The sequence below is a fragment of the Dipodomys merriami genome, unplaced genomic scaffold, assembly GCF_024711535.1.
Source record: "Dipodomys merriami isolate MVZ:Mamm:240054 unplaced genomic scaffold, mDipMer1.0.p SCAF_5, whole genome shotgun sequence".
NCBI lineage: Eukaryota > Metazoa > Chordata > Mammalia > Rodentia > Heteromyidae > Dipodomys > Dipodomys merriami.
In genome coordinates this window covers 27,161,812-27,179,457 of record NW_027206068.1, presented here as the reverse complement: position 1 = coordinate 27,179,457, position 17,646 = coordinate 27,161,812, and the positions used below count along the sequence as shown (strand labels likewise).

Sequence of the window (17,646 nt, the reverse complement as noted above, 5' to 3'; positions counted from 1 at the left end):
ATGGCTCTGCATGCATGTATGAAGAAAGAGGAGATAAACTGTGAAAGGATCCATCACATCCATCCCAGGGGACCATGTGGAGGCAGGCAGGCACAGGAGAAAGATTCTTACAAGGTTTATTGGAGGAGCCATATTTCCCCCGGAGAGGGAGCACATGGCAGCCTCCACTATTTAGGTAGCAGCAGCTGGGTTGGGGGGGGGGAAGGGAGGGTAGGATGTGAGGTAGATGGGAGTTCAGGTGGGTCTGGGCGGAGAGAGGGAGGGGCCAGCTGTATGGCAGAAACTGCAGGGCAGGGATGAGCTCAGGTCTGAGTGCAGCTGAAGACCAAAGGTGGGCATAATGCTTACAAACTGGCTTCAGTGGCAGCACCATGGAGGGCTGAACTGGAATAAAAATACTTGATAGCTACAAAGACTTTGAAAGTCACTAAACATAGTCTGCCCCTTTCTTTTCTTTTTTGTTGGTTGTGGGGCTTGAACTCAGGGCCTGGGCACGGTCCCTGAGCTCTTTGCTCAAGACTAGTGCTCTACCACTTTGAGCCATAGTTCCACTTCCAGTTTTCTGGTGGTTAATTGGAGATAAGAGTCACATAGACTTTCCTGCTTGGGCTGGCTTTGAACCAGAATCTATAGTTCTCAGCCTTTTGGGTAGCTAGGTTGACAGGTGTGAGCCACCAGAGCAAAACTCATGGTTACATTTTCTATAGTTTTAGTTATCCAGGGTCAAACATGGTCCAAAAATATTAAACAGAAAAATGTTGAGGGCTGGGAAGGTGGCTCAGTGGTAGAGCGCTTGCCTTGCATGCCTGAGGCCCTGGGTTCGATTCCTCAGCACCACATAAGCAAAAAGAAAAAAGCTGGAAGTGGCGCTGTGGCTCAAGTGGTAGAGGGCTAGCCTTGAGCTGAAGAGCTGAGGGACAGCACCCAGGCCCAGAGTTCAGGCCCCACAACCGGACCCCCCCCCCCTCCAAAAAAAGAAAAATGTTGAAATGAACAATTGGTAAGTTTTAAAATCACATTTCTGAGTAGTATGAGAAAATCTTACGTGGTTCTGCTCTGTCCTGCCCGGCATATACAGCATCCCACTGTCTGATGTATCCACACGCTATATGCTACCCTACATTAGTTAGCTGGTAGCCCTGTTCATTATTGACTGTCACAGTACTGCAGTTTTTTCGTTCAAATAACCTTTAATTTTATTTAACCAAGGCCCCAAAGTACAATAGTAGTAGTGCTGGCCAATTTTATTATAGTAGGTTGTTATAATTGTTCCATTTTATCACTTTCTTTTCCTTTTTATTTTTTGGTCGTGGGCCTTGAACTCTGGGCCTGGGCGCTGTCCCTCAGCTCTTCAGCTCAAGGCTAGGGCTCTTACCACTTGAGCTACAGTGCCACTTCCGGTTTTCTAGTGGTTATTGGAGATAAGAGTTTCACAGACTTTCCTGCTCGGGCTGGCTTTGAACTGCAATCCTCAGATCTCAGCCTCCTGAGTAGCTAGGATTACAGGCGTGAGACACCGGCGCCTGGCTCACTTTCTTTTCCTATTAGTTACTGTGCCTATTTTATAAATTAACTTTGATTACAGCAATGTGTGAACAGGAAAAAAAATCCACAAAAATACAGGATTTGATACTAACTGCAATTGTAAACACCCATGAAGTCTAAATAAATAATGGGGGACTATTTATACAGAATAGCTCTTCCTAGATGTCTGGAACAGAATTGTCTCTAAGTCTAAAACAAGGGTAATAGTCTTAAACAATAACCAGCTTTGTAGTGAACAATCTTGCATGACTATCTGTGGTGGTTCATGCCTATAATCCCAGCTACTCAGGGAATATAGAGGAGGTTGTGAATCTAAACCAGCCTGGATGAAAATTAGGAAGACCTTCTCTCAGAAATGAGATGAGTGTGGTAGTTCACATATATGATCACAGCTACTCAGGAGGGAGGGGTACGAAGATCAGTTTGAGGCTGACCCAGGCAAAAAAGTGAGACCTTATCTGACAAATAAACTAAAAGTGATAAAAGACTGGAGGTGTGGCTCAGTGACAGATGACAAGTATATAACAGTGGCTACAATGATGGAAACGCATAGGGGCCAGTTCTGCTTGACTGCATATTCTTAAATGCCTGGAGCTGAGCTTGGTTATAATGGTTGAAGAATTCTGCTGTCAGATATTCAGATGTGTACCAAAAGTGCCAGGAATATGAGAGTGAGGATCTGGTGAAAAAGGGACAGTTGCCATCAAATATTTATTTTTGCTTTAAAAATCAACTACCTGGGGCTGGGAAGGTGGCTCAGTGGTAGCTTGCCTTACATGCATGAAACCCTGGGTTCAATTCCTCAGCACCACATAAGCAGAAAAAGCCAGAAGTGGTGCTGTGGCTTAAGTGGTAGAGTGCTAGCCTTGAGCTGAAGAGCTGAGGGACAGTGCCCAAGCCCAGAGTTCAGGCCCATGACTGACCAAAAAAAAAACAAACAAACAACTCCCTGCTCTCCTTTTCTAGCAATGTTCTCCAAAAGCCTACTTACTTATTGGACAACATGCAGGTACATTGCATGCATAAAACATCAGATAACATAACTATCTGTACTTTTCATTGAATATTGTTAATTTTCCTTTTTATATAAAGTGTTGATATTTGAGCCTTAGCCATTTTCTAAACTCTATAGTTTTAAATTCAGGGTCTAGTTTCATCTTTTTGTTTCTCTCTACCCTTCCTTGAGAATATCTAACCTGGTACCTGGCTTATAGTGGTTTTGTGTGTGTGCGTGCCAATCTTGGGTGCTGTCCTGAGCTTTTTTTGCTCAAGGCTAGCATTCTACTACTGGAGCCATAGCTCCACTTCCAGTTTTTGTTTTTGGTGATTAATTGAAGTTAAGACTTTCCTGCCTGGGCTGGCTTCAAACTGCAATCTTCAGATTGCAGCTTCTTGAGTAGCTAGGATTACAGATACGAGCTAAAGGCACCTGGCTCAATGGATATTTTTGAATAAATATAATTCTCTGTCTCATTACCAAGAGTCTACTGCTCACCAAAACAGACATACATACTTTAAATGTGCTTTTAAACCAAACAAGTTTAAATTCTGTTGTGTGTCTTTTCCTTTCTGCTTACTAGAAGCAAAAAAAAAAAAAAAAAAAAAGGCCCAAACAGGTGGCTCAGAAGGGCAGCCTGCTTGTCATGGAGAGAAATACAAGAACAAACAACCTCAACTCTGCCAACTTCCCCCTTGGTCTTGATCATCAGAGAGTTGGGGAAAATAAATCATAGATCCTGTGGCAATTGGGCTCATATGGTTCAGGTTGCTAAGGAATGTTGATTCTTGATCTACCTAAGGCTTCCCCATCCTACTCCAGGAATCATCAACTAATATAAAATCCCAAGCAGCCAGGAACTTACCCATAGCTGAAGTATCACCCTTCCAGGTTCTTATTTCTAGCTTGCTTTTTTTTTTTTTGGTGGGGGGGGTGTGAGGGGACAGGGCATGTACTGGAACAAGGCAGTACTAGCACTCTACCACTTGAGCTGCACCCACAGCTCATGTTCTTCTGTAAAAACATACACTGTCTGATAAAGTTCTGCTACAGAGACTGATGCTGCATGTGACAATGATGACAGACAGCAGTACAATCTGCTGAACACGATATGGTTAAGGCTTTTTATGCACACAGCCGTATTTAAACTTCAAAAGCACCTAATGAGATCATACCATCATAATTTCACTTAATGCATAATCCAACCATACTCAGCACACTTCACCATCAAGGTGAAGTCCCCTGACCAAGGATTCAGGGCTTCTATTGCCATTGCAGGACTTACCTGGGGAGCACAGAGTTAGGTGGCCTGGATTTCACAGGGGATGTGACTTTCGGTTCTGGCCCGGAGCTCCCTGAAGATCCGGGCAGCGAATCCTGAACTTGCCCAGTTTGGTTTGGAAGTATTTCCCTTGTGGAAGTCAGGAGATGCTCTTTAACTTCTTTCTCCCGGGACTTGGCTTTGTGTTCTGCCAGGAGGAGGTCGAATTGCTTTTTCCGGCCTGGGACTGCCCTCCGATGGCTTAGTGAGTGTGTCTAAGGAGAAGAGAGATGAGAAGCACAGCCTCTTTGATCAGCACATAAACTTGCTTCCCCAGGCCCTTGCATTTCAGAAATAGCAACCATGGCAATTTAGAGGTGCTTGACAAGTCAACTTCAAAACAACAGCTCTTGTTCTGCGGCTGGGGAGAGGCAGAGATCCCTCGGATGCAACCATGCTCTACACTCCTGGTGTTAACAAGCCAATGCTTCCTCCAAACAAATGGCATGAGATGACGAGTCTCCAGGCAGAACCCATGAAAACCTCTCTGATGAAAAGCAACCGTGAGGGAATGCTAGAGTTAATCCAAGGGCAGGTGGGAGTCTCCAGTCGGCCCAGACAAACAGAGCCACTAGGCAGGGAGGGCCTTAGCTTTCATCCTGATGCCAAGAAGCACTACCAGTTCAGGAGGAAATATGGGGCTTTGGGATGCCCAGTGGCAGTCAGCCACCTTGGGTCCTCTGTCCCCTGGCCACCTCGTGTGCCTGGATCAAGGGTGCAGCATCTCATCTTTCTCTCTAGGGCTGTCTTTCAGGGCGCTGCTGCCACCGCCGCCGCTGCTCCTGCATACATTAAACCGTAGCAGGCTTTAGAACCGCCTGTGAGTGCCTATAAATACAATTTACTGTCTGGCCTCCCAAGTAACTGGGGAAGCCTAGTGTTCTCTCTCTCTCTCTCTCTCTCTCTCTCTCTCTCTCTCTCTCTCTCTCTCTCTCTCTCTCTCTCTCTCTCTCTCTTCCTTAAAAAGCCAGCCAGCTTGAGGCAGGCACTGCTACTGTGGATGAGAAGAAAGCATTTCCCTTACAAAGAACAGCTGGAGGTCATGTCGAGGTTCCACACCCTGCCGTGTGCAGAAAGTGGCATGCAAACATTTCGACAAAGGCCCCAGCGAGAGCAGGAAGTATTTTTTATGGAAAGAGAAATACCTTGCAGGTGAGGGATCTTGTGCAAGGTTTCTTTGTCTCGGGATCCAATACTCCACAGTGTTTATTTGGGTCAAATTCTCTCTCTGGTTTAAGAAACAAATAAAAAATATAAGAAAAAAGGAGACTAAATAGGATTTGGCATTAAGACTACATTTAAAAAAATGCACATATGACATATGCACCAACAAGTGAGATATTGTCAGGCAATCTGTTTTTTTGTTTTTTGTTTTTTTTTTGTTTTTCTTTTCTTCTTCTTTTTTAAACCGGCTGCTAATATTCTTCAAGAACTGCTCAGGGAGAGATGGCACTCTGCTTTGAACCCGGCCTTCCTAAGTCCAATAAGGGAATAGGGTGGGAAGCGTCACCACAGGCAAAAGAGCCAGACTGCTCTTTATTATACTTTATTATACAGTACTTTATTATACTTAAAATGGTCCTACAGGCTCTTGGCGCTTCAAGCATGGCAGATGCAGATCAGGGACAGCCACCTGAGACCAGGAACCCCTGCTCCCCAGACTGCTCCCATAGTTCCTAGCCCCGCCCCCACCTGCTACCTTAGCCATTTAAGTGGGAGATTGTTCCTTGACATGTCAGCCTGACCTGCCCCTCATGCTCTGCAAAGCCTTCAGTGTGCGCTTTCCACACAGCCTTGTGAACCAACTAAATCATTTCCCTGATTCAGAACATTCTGCAGAGCCATAGATAAGGGCAGGGAAAAGTCTGAGTTCCTTTGTGTGGCGGAACCTGAAGTGTCTAGAGAGCAAGCCCTGGTAAATCTCTCAGCTTGCTCTGCCCTGATGTCATGGCCCTGAAGCCCCACAGCACAAGGCACCCTGGCCTCCAGGGATGAAGGCTGGGAAGGTCTGGCTTTCTCTATATCTTTCCTGCTTTCTGGTTGGACTACTTTCTTGTTGATGGCTTGTATGGAGGTTACATCTAAGGATCCTCCATTGCTTCTGGGATAACATCTCTGGAAAACATGGGGACCTGAGTCCTGCAGAGCAGGAATGCACAGCTCTGGGTGTATGGGTGAGATGGCTGCTGCGGGTAGGGGTTCTTCAGCAACTTGGGCATCCCTAGGGCTACAAACTCTGTTTCCCTAGGCTGAAAACTGCCTGCATTGGTGGCATAAACTTTGTACATAATGAATGAATGTTTCACAGGAGTTTCAGGATCTCTGCACTGGTGGTTATGTTGATGCAAGCAAGCCGTTCTTATACTCACAGCTATCAAAATGCACCCCCCCCCTTTTTTTTGGTCGGTCGTGGGGCTTGAACTCTGGGCTTGGGCGCTATCCCTCAGCTCTTTTGCTCAAGGTGAGTGCTCTACCGCTTGAGCCACAGCGTCACTTCCGGTTTTCTAGTGGTTTATTGGAGATAAGAGTATCAGGGACTTTCCTGCCCAGGCTGGCTTTGAACCATGATCCTCAGATCTCAGCCTCCTGAGTAGCTAGGATTACAGGCGTGAGCCACCGGCGCCTGGCTCCTCCTGTTTTTTTTTTTTTTTTTAAACACTTCATTTTTCAGGGAAGAAAACTGCTAGTCCTAAGGCTATTCTTTTCTTGGAACTCTTTTCTCAGCAGGCAGTGGGTGCCAGGGTGGCAGGCCCCGGCTGTCTGCTGTGGTGGCCTTCCCCTGGTGTACAAACCCACACCAGCACCTCATGTTGGTCTAGAACTGAGAGAGGTTTTGGCTGGGGTAGGCACTGTCTGCCAAGGGTGAGGGCAAGGTAGAAACAAGCAACAGCTCCAGTGAAATAAAATAACCCGCAAAATGCAAAATAACCACACACACACACACACACACACACACACACACACACACACACACACACACACACACACACACACACACACACACACACACACACACACACACTCCCTAAACAACTTCAGACCGGGACACCAACTGGAAGCCAAGGCCATGCCTCTCATGCAATGAGACCCGTGGCCCCTGGACTCAAGACACAGGCTCCCCCCCCCCCCCGGATGTTACCACCCATTTCTGCATTAGCTGTTTGGGAGGAGAGAAGTTGGGGACTCAGCCCATAGATTGAGACCCCCCACAATGCTTGTAGACAGCGACAGGCACTATGTTCTCTGGTTTTGATGATTATTTTTATGTTTTTATGGTATTGAGATTTGAACTCAGGGCCCTGTGCTTGCTAGGCAGGCATTCTACCAGTTGAGCCATACTCCCAGCTCTTCCTTTTTCTTAATAGTACGTGAACAAGACATGGAAAGTTGTGCCAGGCACACAGTACTTGTTTTGCTTTAATGCTTTGGACCTAAGGCCTGAAGTACTTAAAAAGAAAAAGACACAAGTTTGGAGTTACAGATGTACGATAGAAAACTAGAAATGCAGATAAACATGAAATCCGAAATAAGAAATTACCCACACCTCCTAAGGTGCTTAAAATTCTGGCTCATACCAGAAGATACCTTCTCTCTCAATGGGTGTCTTTCACTGTAGTTCATTTTTTCTGTCCACTGTTAGAGAGCACCCATGGTGTGTGGAGAAGTTACGAAGTTTATACCTTTGGTTATTTGGAGAGAACAGAACTTCTGGATTTCATTCTTGGACAGATCCAAAGCAAATATTATCCCCACTGGGCCTCTAGCAGGGCAACATCACCTCAACCAGTAGACACATGTCTGCTCAGACAACTTCCCCACCCCACCTATACTGTGCCAGCCCCAGTGGGAATTCCAGCCTGACTATGGGGAAGGGACAGATGTAGCTCCACCTACAGAATCAACCTACAGTGCTGTGACATGAAGGATGGAGGCCGTGTCTCCTTGTGCAGTACATCTATGGGGCTGGCCCAGCATGCTGTGTGACATGCTGGTAGACTACCCAACCTCAAAGCAGTGATGCTTTTACAGCAGCCAGGGGTCGTCCAGCCACTCAGCATCGTTGGTTGCACAGCCATCTGTGAACTCAGAGTTCACAGACTTGCTCCTTGAGCCACTGGGGATAACTCCTGCAAAACACTTAACAAAGCCAGAGTCTTTATCTGCCCCAGGAATAAGAGAATCAGTTCTCCTTTGCATTTTTAGATGGGAGATCCTGCTTGCAAATATACTCCCTGTCCCCTTGACAATGAAACAACGCTGCTTAATTATATGACCATATCATTCCTTGGTTACAGAAGGGACTGAGTTTTAGTCTTATCATGAACCAGACTCTAATGTTAGGGACACATACCTGAAAGTCTCCGGTAAGGCTTGTTGTTGTTTTTGGTGCCATTTTGGTGTTTCTTGTCTATGGTGGCGGACAGGATCCCTTTGCCATTTAAGATCTTCTCAGGTGAAGGTGGCACCGACTTAGACATCAGGATGGGCTTAATTAGAGGTGGGGCGGAGACAGCAGAAGAGGAAGAGGAGGAGGAGGAGGAGGAGGAGGAAGTGACTGCAGTAGTGGTTGTAGAGTTCATTTTGACATTGGCACCATCTGCCTTCACTAGGTTAGGAATTTTCTCTAAACTGACTACGGGAACCGGAACACTGAAAAATAAAGGAACAAACACACACAATTGCCTTCTTTGATACATCTGGTCTACTGAGGCGCTACACCGCTTATCAGTATCAGAACACTTCCTTATCACTTATTTATACTCCTCCTATAGGCAAGCAGCATGGTTCCAGTTTTGATGGGAGGGAGATTTGTGCTGTGGAGAGGACCAATGGGGGGTATGAGGCTGGCACAAAGCCTGGGCATGGATCAGAGCTGACTGATTAGCTCCCGTACTGGATTGTCCACATGGATCCTGTAAGTTCCCCCACCCCCATCAAGCCCTGTATGTGGGTCATGTCTGACATAGCACCATGGGCAGAACAAGGACTTTGCTGTGAAGCCTAGGGAGAGATGCTGTCTGTGAGGGACAGACAGCAGGCCACTGTTGAATCAGGCCTCCGCCTCCCTGCCCTGTAGTCTCCCACTTCGGCACAATTGGGCCTGACACCTGCTTAGCTCTGAAGCACTGACAGGATCATGCCACACAGAGGCATGGCTTCAGGCCAGCATGCCACACTCCATGCTGTCGGAGAGCTTCTGGATCACTCTCCTATGCTGGGGATGGGCTCGAATGAAGTAAGCCGCCATGTACTATTATCCAATATTCCATTTTAGGAAGCTAGTTATGTAAATAGGCAATTCTCCAGGCTGGCAGGTGAGAGGATGAATTTTAAGAAGGCAAGAGCACAAAGGTGTGCATTCACTCTTCAGAATCTGTCACCTTCGCCCCATTTCCCTGCTATTTCTCCTGTCATGGAGGGGTACTTGATTTCTGTGGTTCTTTAATGCTGGACAACCTTATGTCTGGGGGGCTGTGAAGGACTCTGGCTCAAGGCCTTGATAGATGAGATGAATTAGCTTTGCTTTGGTCTCTGAACCAGACTCACTCCCTTTCCTCCTGGCAGGAGAGGTGAATGCTAACACTTTGGCTCCCCAATCATTTTTGAGCTGAGAGTGGAGCCGACTTAGCTACTTGAATGCCAAATGATTGAGAATGTGGCTCTTACATGTGTGTAGACAATGCAGGGCATGAAAGAGAGGCGAGTTTTGGCAGGGGAGAAATCCTTTCCACTCACATGGCTGGCTCCCCCTTTTCTAAGATATGTTCATGGATCATTTCTTTTCTTCCTTTCCCTCCCTTCCCCTCTCCTTTCCTCCCTTCCTTCTTTCCTTTTTGTCAATTGTGGGGCTTGAACTCAGGGCCTGGGCACTGTCCTAAGCTTTTTTGCTCCAGGCTAGTGCTCTACCACTTTGAGCCACAGTGCTACTTCTGGTTTTCTTTTCTTTTTTTGGGGGGGGGGGTCCGGTTGTGGGGTCTGAACTCTGGGCCTGGGTGCTGTCCCTCAGCTGTTCAGCTCAAGGCTAGTGCTCTACCATTTGAGCCACAGCGCCACTTCTGGCTTGTTTCTTTTTTCTTATGTGGTGCTGAAGAATCGAACCCAGGGCCTCAGGCATGCAAGGCAAGCGCTCTACCACTGTGCCACCTTCCCAGCCCCTACTTCTGGTTTTCTGATCATTAATTAGAGATGAGTCTCACAGCCTGTCTTGTCTGGGCTGGCTTTGAACCACAAACCCCAGATCTCAGCCTCCTGAGTAGCTAAGATTACTGGTTCATCCCTCCCCTCTTCCCTTCCTCTTTTCCTTCCTTCCTTCCTTCCTTCCTTCCTTCCTTCCTTCCTTCCTTCCTTCCCTCCCTCCCTCTCTCCCTCCATCTTTCCTTCCTCCCTCTCTTTCCAGGGGCTTGAACTAAAGGGCTGGGTGCTATCTCTGAGCTTTTTTGCTCAAGGCTAGAGTTCTACCACTTCAGCCACAGCTCCATTTCTGGATTCTTTAGTGGTGAATTGGGGATTCAAGTCTTATACATTTTCCTGTCACAGCTGATTTTGAACCTTGATCATTAGATCTCAGCCTCCTGAGTATGAGGAGTATGAGGCACTGGCACCTGGCAGATCATTTCTTTGATTAACTCAATCAAGCAATTATTTTTGTAGTCCCTGCCTCTGTTCTGACTCTGAAACAGGATCACAGATATTAGGTACAGATCTTTGCCAGAGAAAAAGATGCAGTGGAACAGACTGTGGTTGGACAACACTGACTTCCCCCTAGATCATGTGCCTTCCTGGTCTGGAGGAGGGTGGTGTGGGACTTGGAGTTGTGGGAAGAGAAACTGGAATGGAGGATTTTAGTAATAGGTGATGCCATTGCCAGTATCTGCCCTTGATGGGTGTCTTAGTCAATGAGAACAAGAGCTGACCTGTTGCTGCTGTCTATTTGTTTTTGTTTTTTTTTGGGTCCGGTCGTGGGGCCTGAACTCAGGGCCTGGGTGCTATCCCTCAGCTCTTCAGCTCAAGGCTAGCACTCTACCACTTGAGCCACAGCGCCACTTCCGGCTTTTTTCTTTTTGCTTATGTGGTGCTGAGGAATCGAACCCAGGGCCTCAGGCATGCAAGGCAAGCGCTCTACCACTGAGCCACCTTCCCAGCCCTGCTGCTGTCTATTTAATGGTGATTCTCTAAGCATACACATGTCAGTTGCTAAAGAAATTCTTTTTTTTTTTTTTTTTTTGTCGGTCATGGGGCTTGAATTCTGAGCCTGGGCGCTGTCCCTCAGCTCTTCAGCTCAAGGCGAGCGCTCTGCCACTTGAGCTACAGCGCCACTTCCGGTTTTCTGGTGGTTTATTGGAGATAGGAGTCTCACGGTCTCTCCTGCCCGGGCTGGCTTGAACCGAGATCCTCAGATCTCAGCTTCCTGAGTAGCTAGGATTATAGGCGTGAGCCACCAGCGCCTGGCTGCTAAAGAAATTCTTTTACCTGACTTATGTAACTGTAACTCCTCTGTTCATCACCTTTATAATAACAATAAAAAATAGTTAAAAAAAACCCCTGAAAGTTAAAAAAAAATTGTTGGGCTGGGAATGTGACTTAGTGGTACAGTACTTGCCTGGCAATCATGAAGCCTTGGGTTCCATTCCTTAGTACTACATAAACAGAAAAAGCTGGAAGTGGGACTGTGGTTCAATTGGTAGATTGCTAGCCTTAAGCAAAAGAAGCTCAGGGACAGAGCCCAGACCCTGAGTGCAAGCCCCACCACTGGCAAAAAAAAAAAAAAAAAAAAAAAAAAAAATCTTGAAAAATGAGCTAAAACGCTATACAGATGTTTCCCAATGAAATTAGCATGTGCCATGATTTAAATGTGCTTCCCCAACACTCATCTTAGAAACTTAATCCCAAAATTCATGCTTTGATGGTGTTTGGAGATAGAATCTTTGAGAGGTAATTAGAATTTAGTGGTCATGATGGTGAGGGCTCTATGATGGGATTAGTAGCTTTATACTAAGAAGAAGGGAGACCTGCACTAACACTTCTTCACTGTACCCACACTGTGAGAGGCCCTCTGCCATACTGTGTCACAGCTTCAGGACCATTGCCAGATACCAGCATCCTGATCTTAGACCTCTTTGCCTCCAGAATGTGCAAAATAAATACCTTTGCTTTATAAAGTCTGTGGGGTTTTGTTATAGCAACAGAAAATAGAAAAAGACATTGCCACATCCTTGATTCTTTCCAAAGGCTAAATATATGCAAAGTTGTATGATATTATGAAATAGGATTCTTACTTCTTTACCGTGTCAAAAAAAATCACAAGTTTTAAAAATCAGGATCTCAGCTGGGCACCAGTGGCTCACACCTGTAATCCTAGATACTCAGGAGGCTGAGATCTGAGGATCGGTTCAATGCCAGTCTAGGCGGGAAAGTCCGTGAGACTCCTATCTCCAATAAACCACTAGAAAACCAGAAGTGGCATTGTGGTTCAAGTGGTAGAGTGTTCGCCTTGAGCTGAAGAGCTGAGGGCCAGTGTGCAAGTCCAGAGTTCAAGCCCCATGACCAACAACAACAACAAAAAATCAGCATCTCAAAAGGTATTTGAACATCCATGTTTATAGTAGCATCATTTGCAAGAGCCAAGTGTCCACCAATACAAAGCATGAGTGAATAAATAAATGTGGTACTATTTGTCCTTAAAAAGGAAGGAATCTTTCTTTTTGGTAGTATGCTAAGTAAAATAAGGCAGTGATGAAACAACAAATACTATAAGATTCCACTTAACAAGGTACACAGATTAGTCACAGTCATAGACACACAACACAGAACAGTGGTTGCCAGGCAGCAGGTAGGAGAAGGTACTGGGAAAGAGTTTGCTTTGAAAAGAATTCTAGAGATTGATTGCACAATAATGAAGGAACATTAAGACTGGTTAATATGGTAAATTTTATATCCTATATATTTATTAAAAATACTAGTATATTAATAAGATAATAAAGGGAGATTCATTTGTTCATTAATATATTAGTATAATGTTATACTAACAAAACTATTTAAATGAATAATAAATAGTATCAATAATAAATTAGTATCAAATAATTCATTAAGTAATTAACTTAATATTAAATAAATATCAATTAAATATTAAAATGTATTTAGTAATTATTAACAAATACACGGTATTAATAAATATGTTATATTAATAACTATATTTATTTAAAAATAAGTAGATATGATATAATATATACTATATGATATAAAACATGTTGCTAGGTGCCAGTGGCTCAAAGCCAGCCTAGGCAGGAAAATCTGAGACTTTTTCTTTAACTACAGAAAAAAGCGTGAAATGGCACAAATATATGTCATATATATATATATATATATATATATATAATTTGAAGTGTACAAAAACTAAAGACCTCACAAGTTAGAAAATTCATACAGCCTTGTATAAATCTTCTTCTACAAGTACACAGAAGGCATCTAATAGTGGTGAAGAATGCCTTAATCTTATGTTGAATACTTATAATCTCAGCAAAAAAGTAGGATGTCTACAATAGAATAATCCAGAGCAACTATAAATTGCCCCTCCAATGCTCACATGCAATCTGTACTTTTCCAAAGCCAGTGTCTAGAACCAAATGCACTCTGTAAGGCAGCCTCATGAGCACAGGTGCACTAGGCCCACACATCAGGATCAGTGGACCAGCTGACTCACCTCTTGGAGGACACTTTTTGCCAACTATGTGTACTAAACTTGAGCCAGGCCAGCTAGGGGCTGTGATTACTTAAAAATAATTTTCTGTACTGGCAATACTTCCAGAATTTCAGTGGGACTTCAGTTCCAGTGCCCACAGGTGATATAAAATTGGAGTTCATCAGAAACAAGAAAGGAAAACTGATATGTAATCCTCTGGAGGATGAACAATGCTGGGAATTACTGGAGAAGGGCTCTTGACCCTCTCCATAAGGAGGACAGCTGGGAGCTGTCCCTGGTACTACTTTCTCTGATGTACCTTCATTTGGCCTGGACTGAGAAAGGGGGAGAAGTGGGGGGGGGGGGGCAGAAGCGGGGAATGGGTGAGAGAAGACAGAGAAGAGTAGAAAGACAGGTAGCTATAGTGAGAAGGACCAAACATGTTTCTAGAGGGAAGAAGACAGATAGGGAAAAAGGGAGAGAGTGGGATAAGGGAAGGAAGGAGAAAAGGTAGAGAGGAGAGAGGAAAAGGCAGAGAGAGAAGGGGATGTGTGTGTATGCACACACACAACACACTCATTGACCTTATTTGACCTTGACTATCTCGCACACCCAGTACAAACTTTAGCCATCAATCATTTGTCAAGTTAGTTTCCTTTACTCACTGCTACTGACAACAGTCCCAAGATCCTATACTAAGAAACAAAGGAGGAAATGATGGCACCACGGTGCCACACAACATGGAAAACCGGTCTCAAAGCTGCAACCATCTTTAAGGATGTTGTTAAAGAGTACACTGAAATTCTCCATCTCAGAATTGCCTTCTGTTTTGCTCTCACTGTCCCATTTCTCAATCTTTTCACTTCCTCTGCCCTCACTTCCAACCAGTGAAGTGTCCTAGCCTGGGGCAGGTAAGGGCTCCTTCCAGATGGCAGTGGATCCTGAATGACAGGTTTACATGTTTTTGGAAAGAAGCCAAAGACTCTCACCTTGTTCTCACAGTACATGCATTTCCCATCTTCTCTGATTCTCATCAGAGCAAATAAAACATCTTTATGTGTATGAGGAGCTGGAAGTGGGGGCTTGGTTGGCAAACCCAGGAGACTGACTAAGCAGTGCATTATTTCTATTTGTATAGGTGATAAACAAGCTTGGCAGTTGTCCCTGAGTTTAGTCAAAGTCTCCACAAAGTTCAGTTTTTCTCCCTCCCTGCCCCCACCCTCTCACTGAATTTGAAAGAAAGCCCTTATACTTGCTAAACAGGCACTCTACCACCTGAGCCATGCCCCAAGTCCCTTTTGTTTTGGAGTGGATCTTGCATTTCTGCCCAGGGCTGATCGTAGACTGCTCTCTGATCCTCCTTCTGAAGCTTCCTGATCAGCTTGTCTATGTTGTGAGCTACCACACTCAACCACCTTCCATTTCAGTCTTTTTTTTTTTTGTCAGTCATGGGACTTGAACTCAGGATCTGGGTGCTGTCTTTGAGCTCTTTTGGTCAAGGCTAGTACTCTATTGCTAAGCCACAGTACCATTTCTGGTTTCCTGGTGGTTAATGGAAGATAAGAGTCTCACAGACTTTCCTATCAGGAGGCTTTGAACCTCAGTCCTCAGATCTCAGCTTCCCGAATAGCTAGGATTACAGGTGTGAGCCACTGGCTCCCAGGACTCCTTTTCAGTACTGAAGGATGCATTTATATACTTTCTCAAGTTTCATGGTCCATTACACTGATCAATTCACTGCTTTACTTCTTTGAAAAGGGAAGACAAGTCCCACTCTGCCCCTCTGCTTTTTAAATGTCTGTTTTGTTGGTTTGGCATAAACTTTTTTTTTTTGTTTTGTCAGTTGTGGGGCTTGAACTCTGGGTCTGGATGCTATCCCTGAGCTCTACAGCTCAAGGCCAGTGCTCTATCACTTGAGTCACAGTGTTACTTCCAGTTTTCTGGTAGTTAATTGGAAATAAGAGTCTCATGGACTTTCCTTGCCTGGGCTGGCTTTGAACCTCGAACCTCAGATCTCAGCCTCCTGAGTAGCTAGGATTATAGGTGTGAGCAACTGGTACCCGGCTTTGGCATGAACTCTTACAGGGAGCTAGGACTGCAGTTCATTATGGCTGTGTCTATGTCCCTGGACTTACCTCTTCCTTATCTCTGTGCCTTTGTCTCAGTCCTGGAACGGTATCCCAGGGTCAAGAATGGTCCCCTCTCACCCCCTGGCACCATAGGGAAGTGCCTACTTTGTTTCTTTTGTGTTGTGTTGGCTGCCCATATCTTCTTCCTGTGTGCTTGATCTGTCTGGATTGATCTTTCTAGACCAAGCAAGGCAGGTCCTCTGGCTTAAAGAAAAATGGTTTTCTTGGCATCAAGCACATTCCCCTCCCTGATCAGTGATGTCTGCAAAAGAGCAGAGGTGGAGAATTATGACCATGTCATTTCGAGAGCCACCACTGCGGTGCAGAGCCAGCTGCCCTCCTGCCAGCTACACTTTCCTAGTGATCATGATTTATTTTTCTATCATCAACAGATATGCCTTAAGAGAATGGTTCAGAAAGTCTTTAGGTTTGCAGAAATTATTGCCAGCCTTTTCTCCTCTTACCAGAGCAGGGTAAAGATGGATTTGACAGGCAGGAATGTGAGGACATATGGTATTTGTGCTGTGGGTTATGTGTCTGATGAGAGTTTTCGGCTGTCTGATTTCTTTCACCACTTCCTTCGACAAAGGCCCATGTGCCTATGCTACTGGCCTGGCAGAATTTTAAGAATCTCTGATTTATTGGCAGATCCTTGATAAGCTGGCTCATCCAGGCTGCTGTCTTTAAGCAGTGATAGTATTAAGTCATTCCAAATAAAAAGAAATTTACCCTCTTTGAAAATGCTCCTGGAGAAGGAATTCTATTTGGCTCCCATTACATGTATTTTGGGGATTCCTAGGAAATCTATATCTAATCTAAACTCTTTAAGTTAAGGAAATACTTGGGATAGTCTGGAAGGCTGGAAGTTGGGCACAATCAGTCTAAATTACCCAGGTATGACAGATTGAGTAGGTACCATATAATTCCCAGTGGATGAATAAATTGTGTGTGTGTGTGTGTGTGTGTGTGTGTGTGTGTGTGTGTGTGTGTGTGTGTGTGTGTGTGTGTGTGTGTGTAAATAATGGGAAAACTTTCAGAAAGCCAATCTCAAAATACTTTTATCAAACAAAAAAGAGGGTATTCAACCACAGGCTTGGTTAAAAAAAATCTACTGAGTCAACCTATTATTTCATGGCTTAGTGGTGAGAGAGGAAGTATAGTATATAATGTCTCCTGGCCTTTGTATGGTTTTGGATTCTCTTCCATATACCACACATTCAGTAAACTGGGGAAATGTGGTCAGACCACATAGCTATTGAGGGTGAGTGGTCCTGGCAGTAGAAGTTAAAAAAAAAAAAAAAGACTGTTTGGCAAGTTCTTTCCAGCCCAGCATAGAGCAAGGGGAGCTTGGCAAGTGCCGACTGCTGGCCAAGGAAGGTATGGTGTCTTCATCAGTGATGGATGCCAAGGCCTTGCTCCTCAGCTGGGTGCAGGGGTGATTTGTTGCTGAGAGAAATGATATAGCATCTCCCCCAGAGTTGTGTGCCAAGAGGAGAGGGAGAAATAAACAAGCTGAGTTTGATGAGTTACAACCCCCCCCCCCAAAAAAAAAGCAATTACATAAGAAATGGAGAGGACAAGTAGGGCTGAATTAAGTGTTCTGGTAAATTCATTGGATGTAGAGGGTCTTGCAGCAGAATTTAGAATAAGAGGTAGCACACAGGCACAAAGGGATCCTGCCTTTGCTGTTGCTGGATGAGTTATTGTGGGACAGCATATGGCTTCCTGGCTCAGGTTCTCAGGGAGCCCCTAAGGACTTCTGTGAGAATGAGAAAAAGGATGATGGTCTGGCAATTGGGGGTGAGTGCTGGCTTCAGTTTTCCCCTTCTTTCTTGGTAGGACAGCTGAACAGGACCAAGACCATACTGTATACATGGCTTCCAGCCCTTCATGGCTCTACGGTTCAGTTCTCTTATCATTAAAATGAAGATTATGATATCTGAAAAGATTAAGTAAAGTGCTGAACTCATAGCAG

General features: G+C 44.9%; 1 protein-coding gene across 13 annotated transcripts in view; it reads right to left on the bottom strand.

Moving 5' to 3' along the window:
• Atxn7l1 (ataxin 7 like 1) overlaps positions 1-17,646 on the bottom strand; it is a 251,899-nt gene that overhangs the window by 27,642 nt on the left and 206,611 nt on the right. For all 13 annotated transcript variants that reach the window (XM_069996257.1, XM_069996258.1, XM_069996261.1 and 10 more), the window contains 3 exons: positions 8,215-8,513; positions 5,009-5,091; positions 3,828-4,078 (listed from right to left, as the gene is read on the bottom strand). In XM_069996257.1, coding sequence (XP_069852358.1) covers positions 3,828-4,078; positions 5,009-5,091; positions 8,215-8,513 — 633 coding nt within the window. The remainder of the gene's footprint in view (positions 1-3,827; positions 4,079-5,008; positions 5,092-8,214; positions 8,514-17,646) is intronic.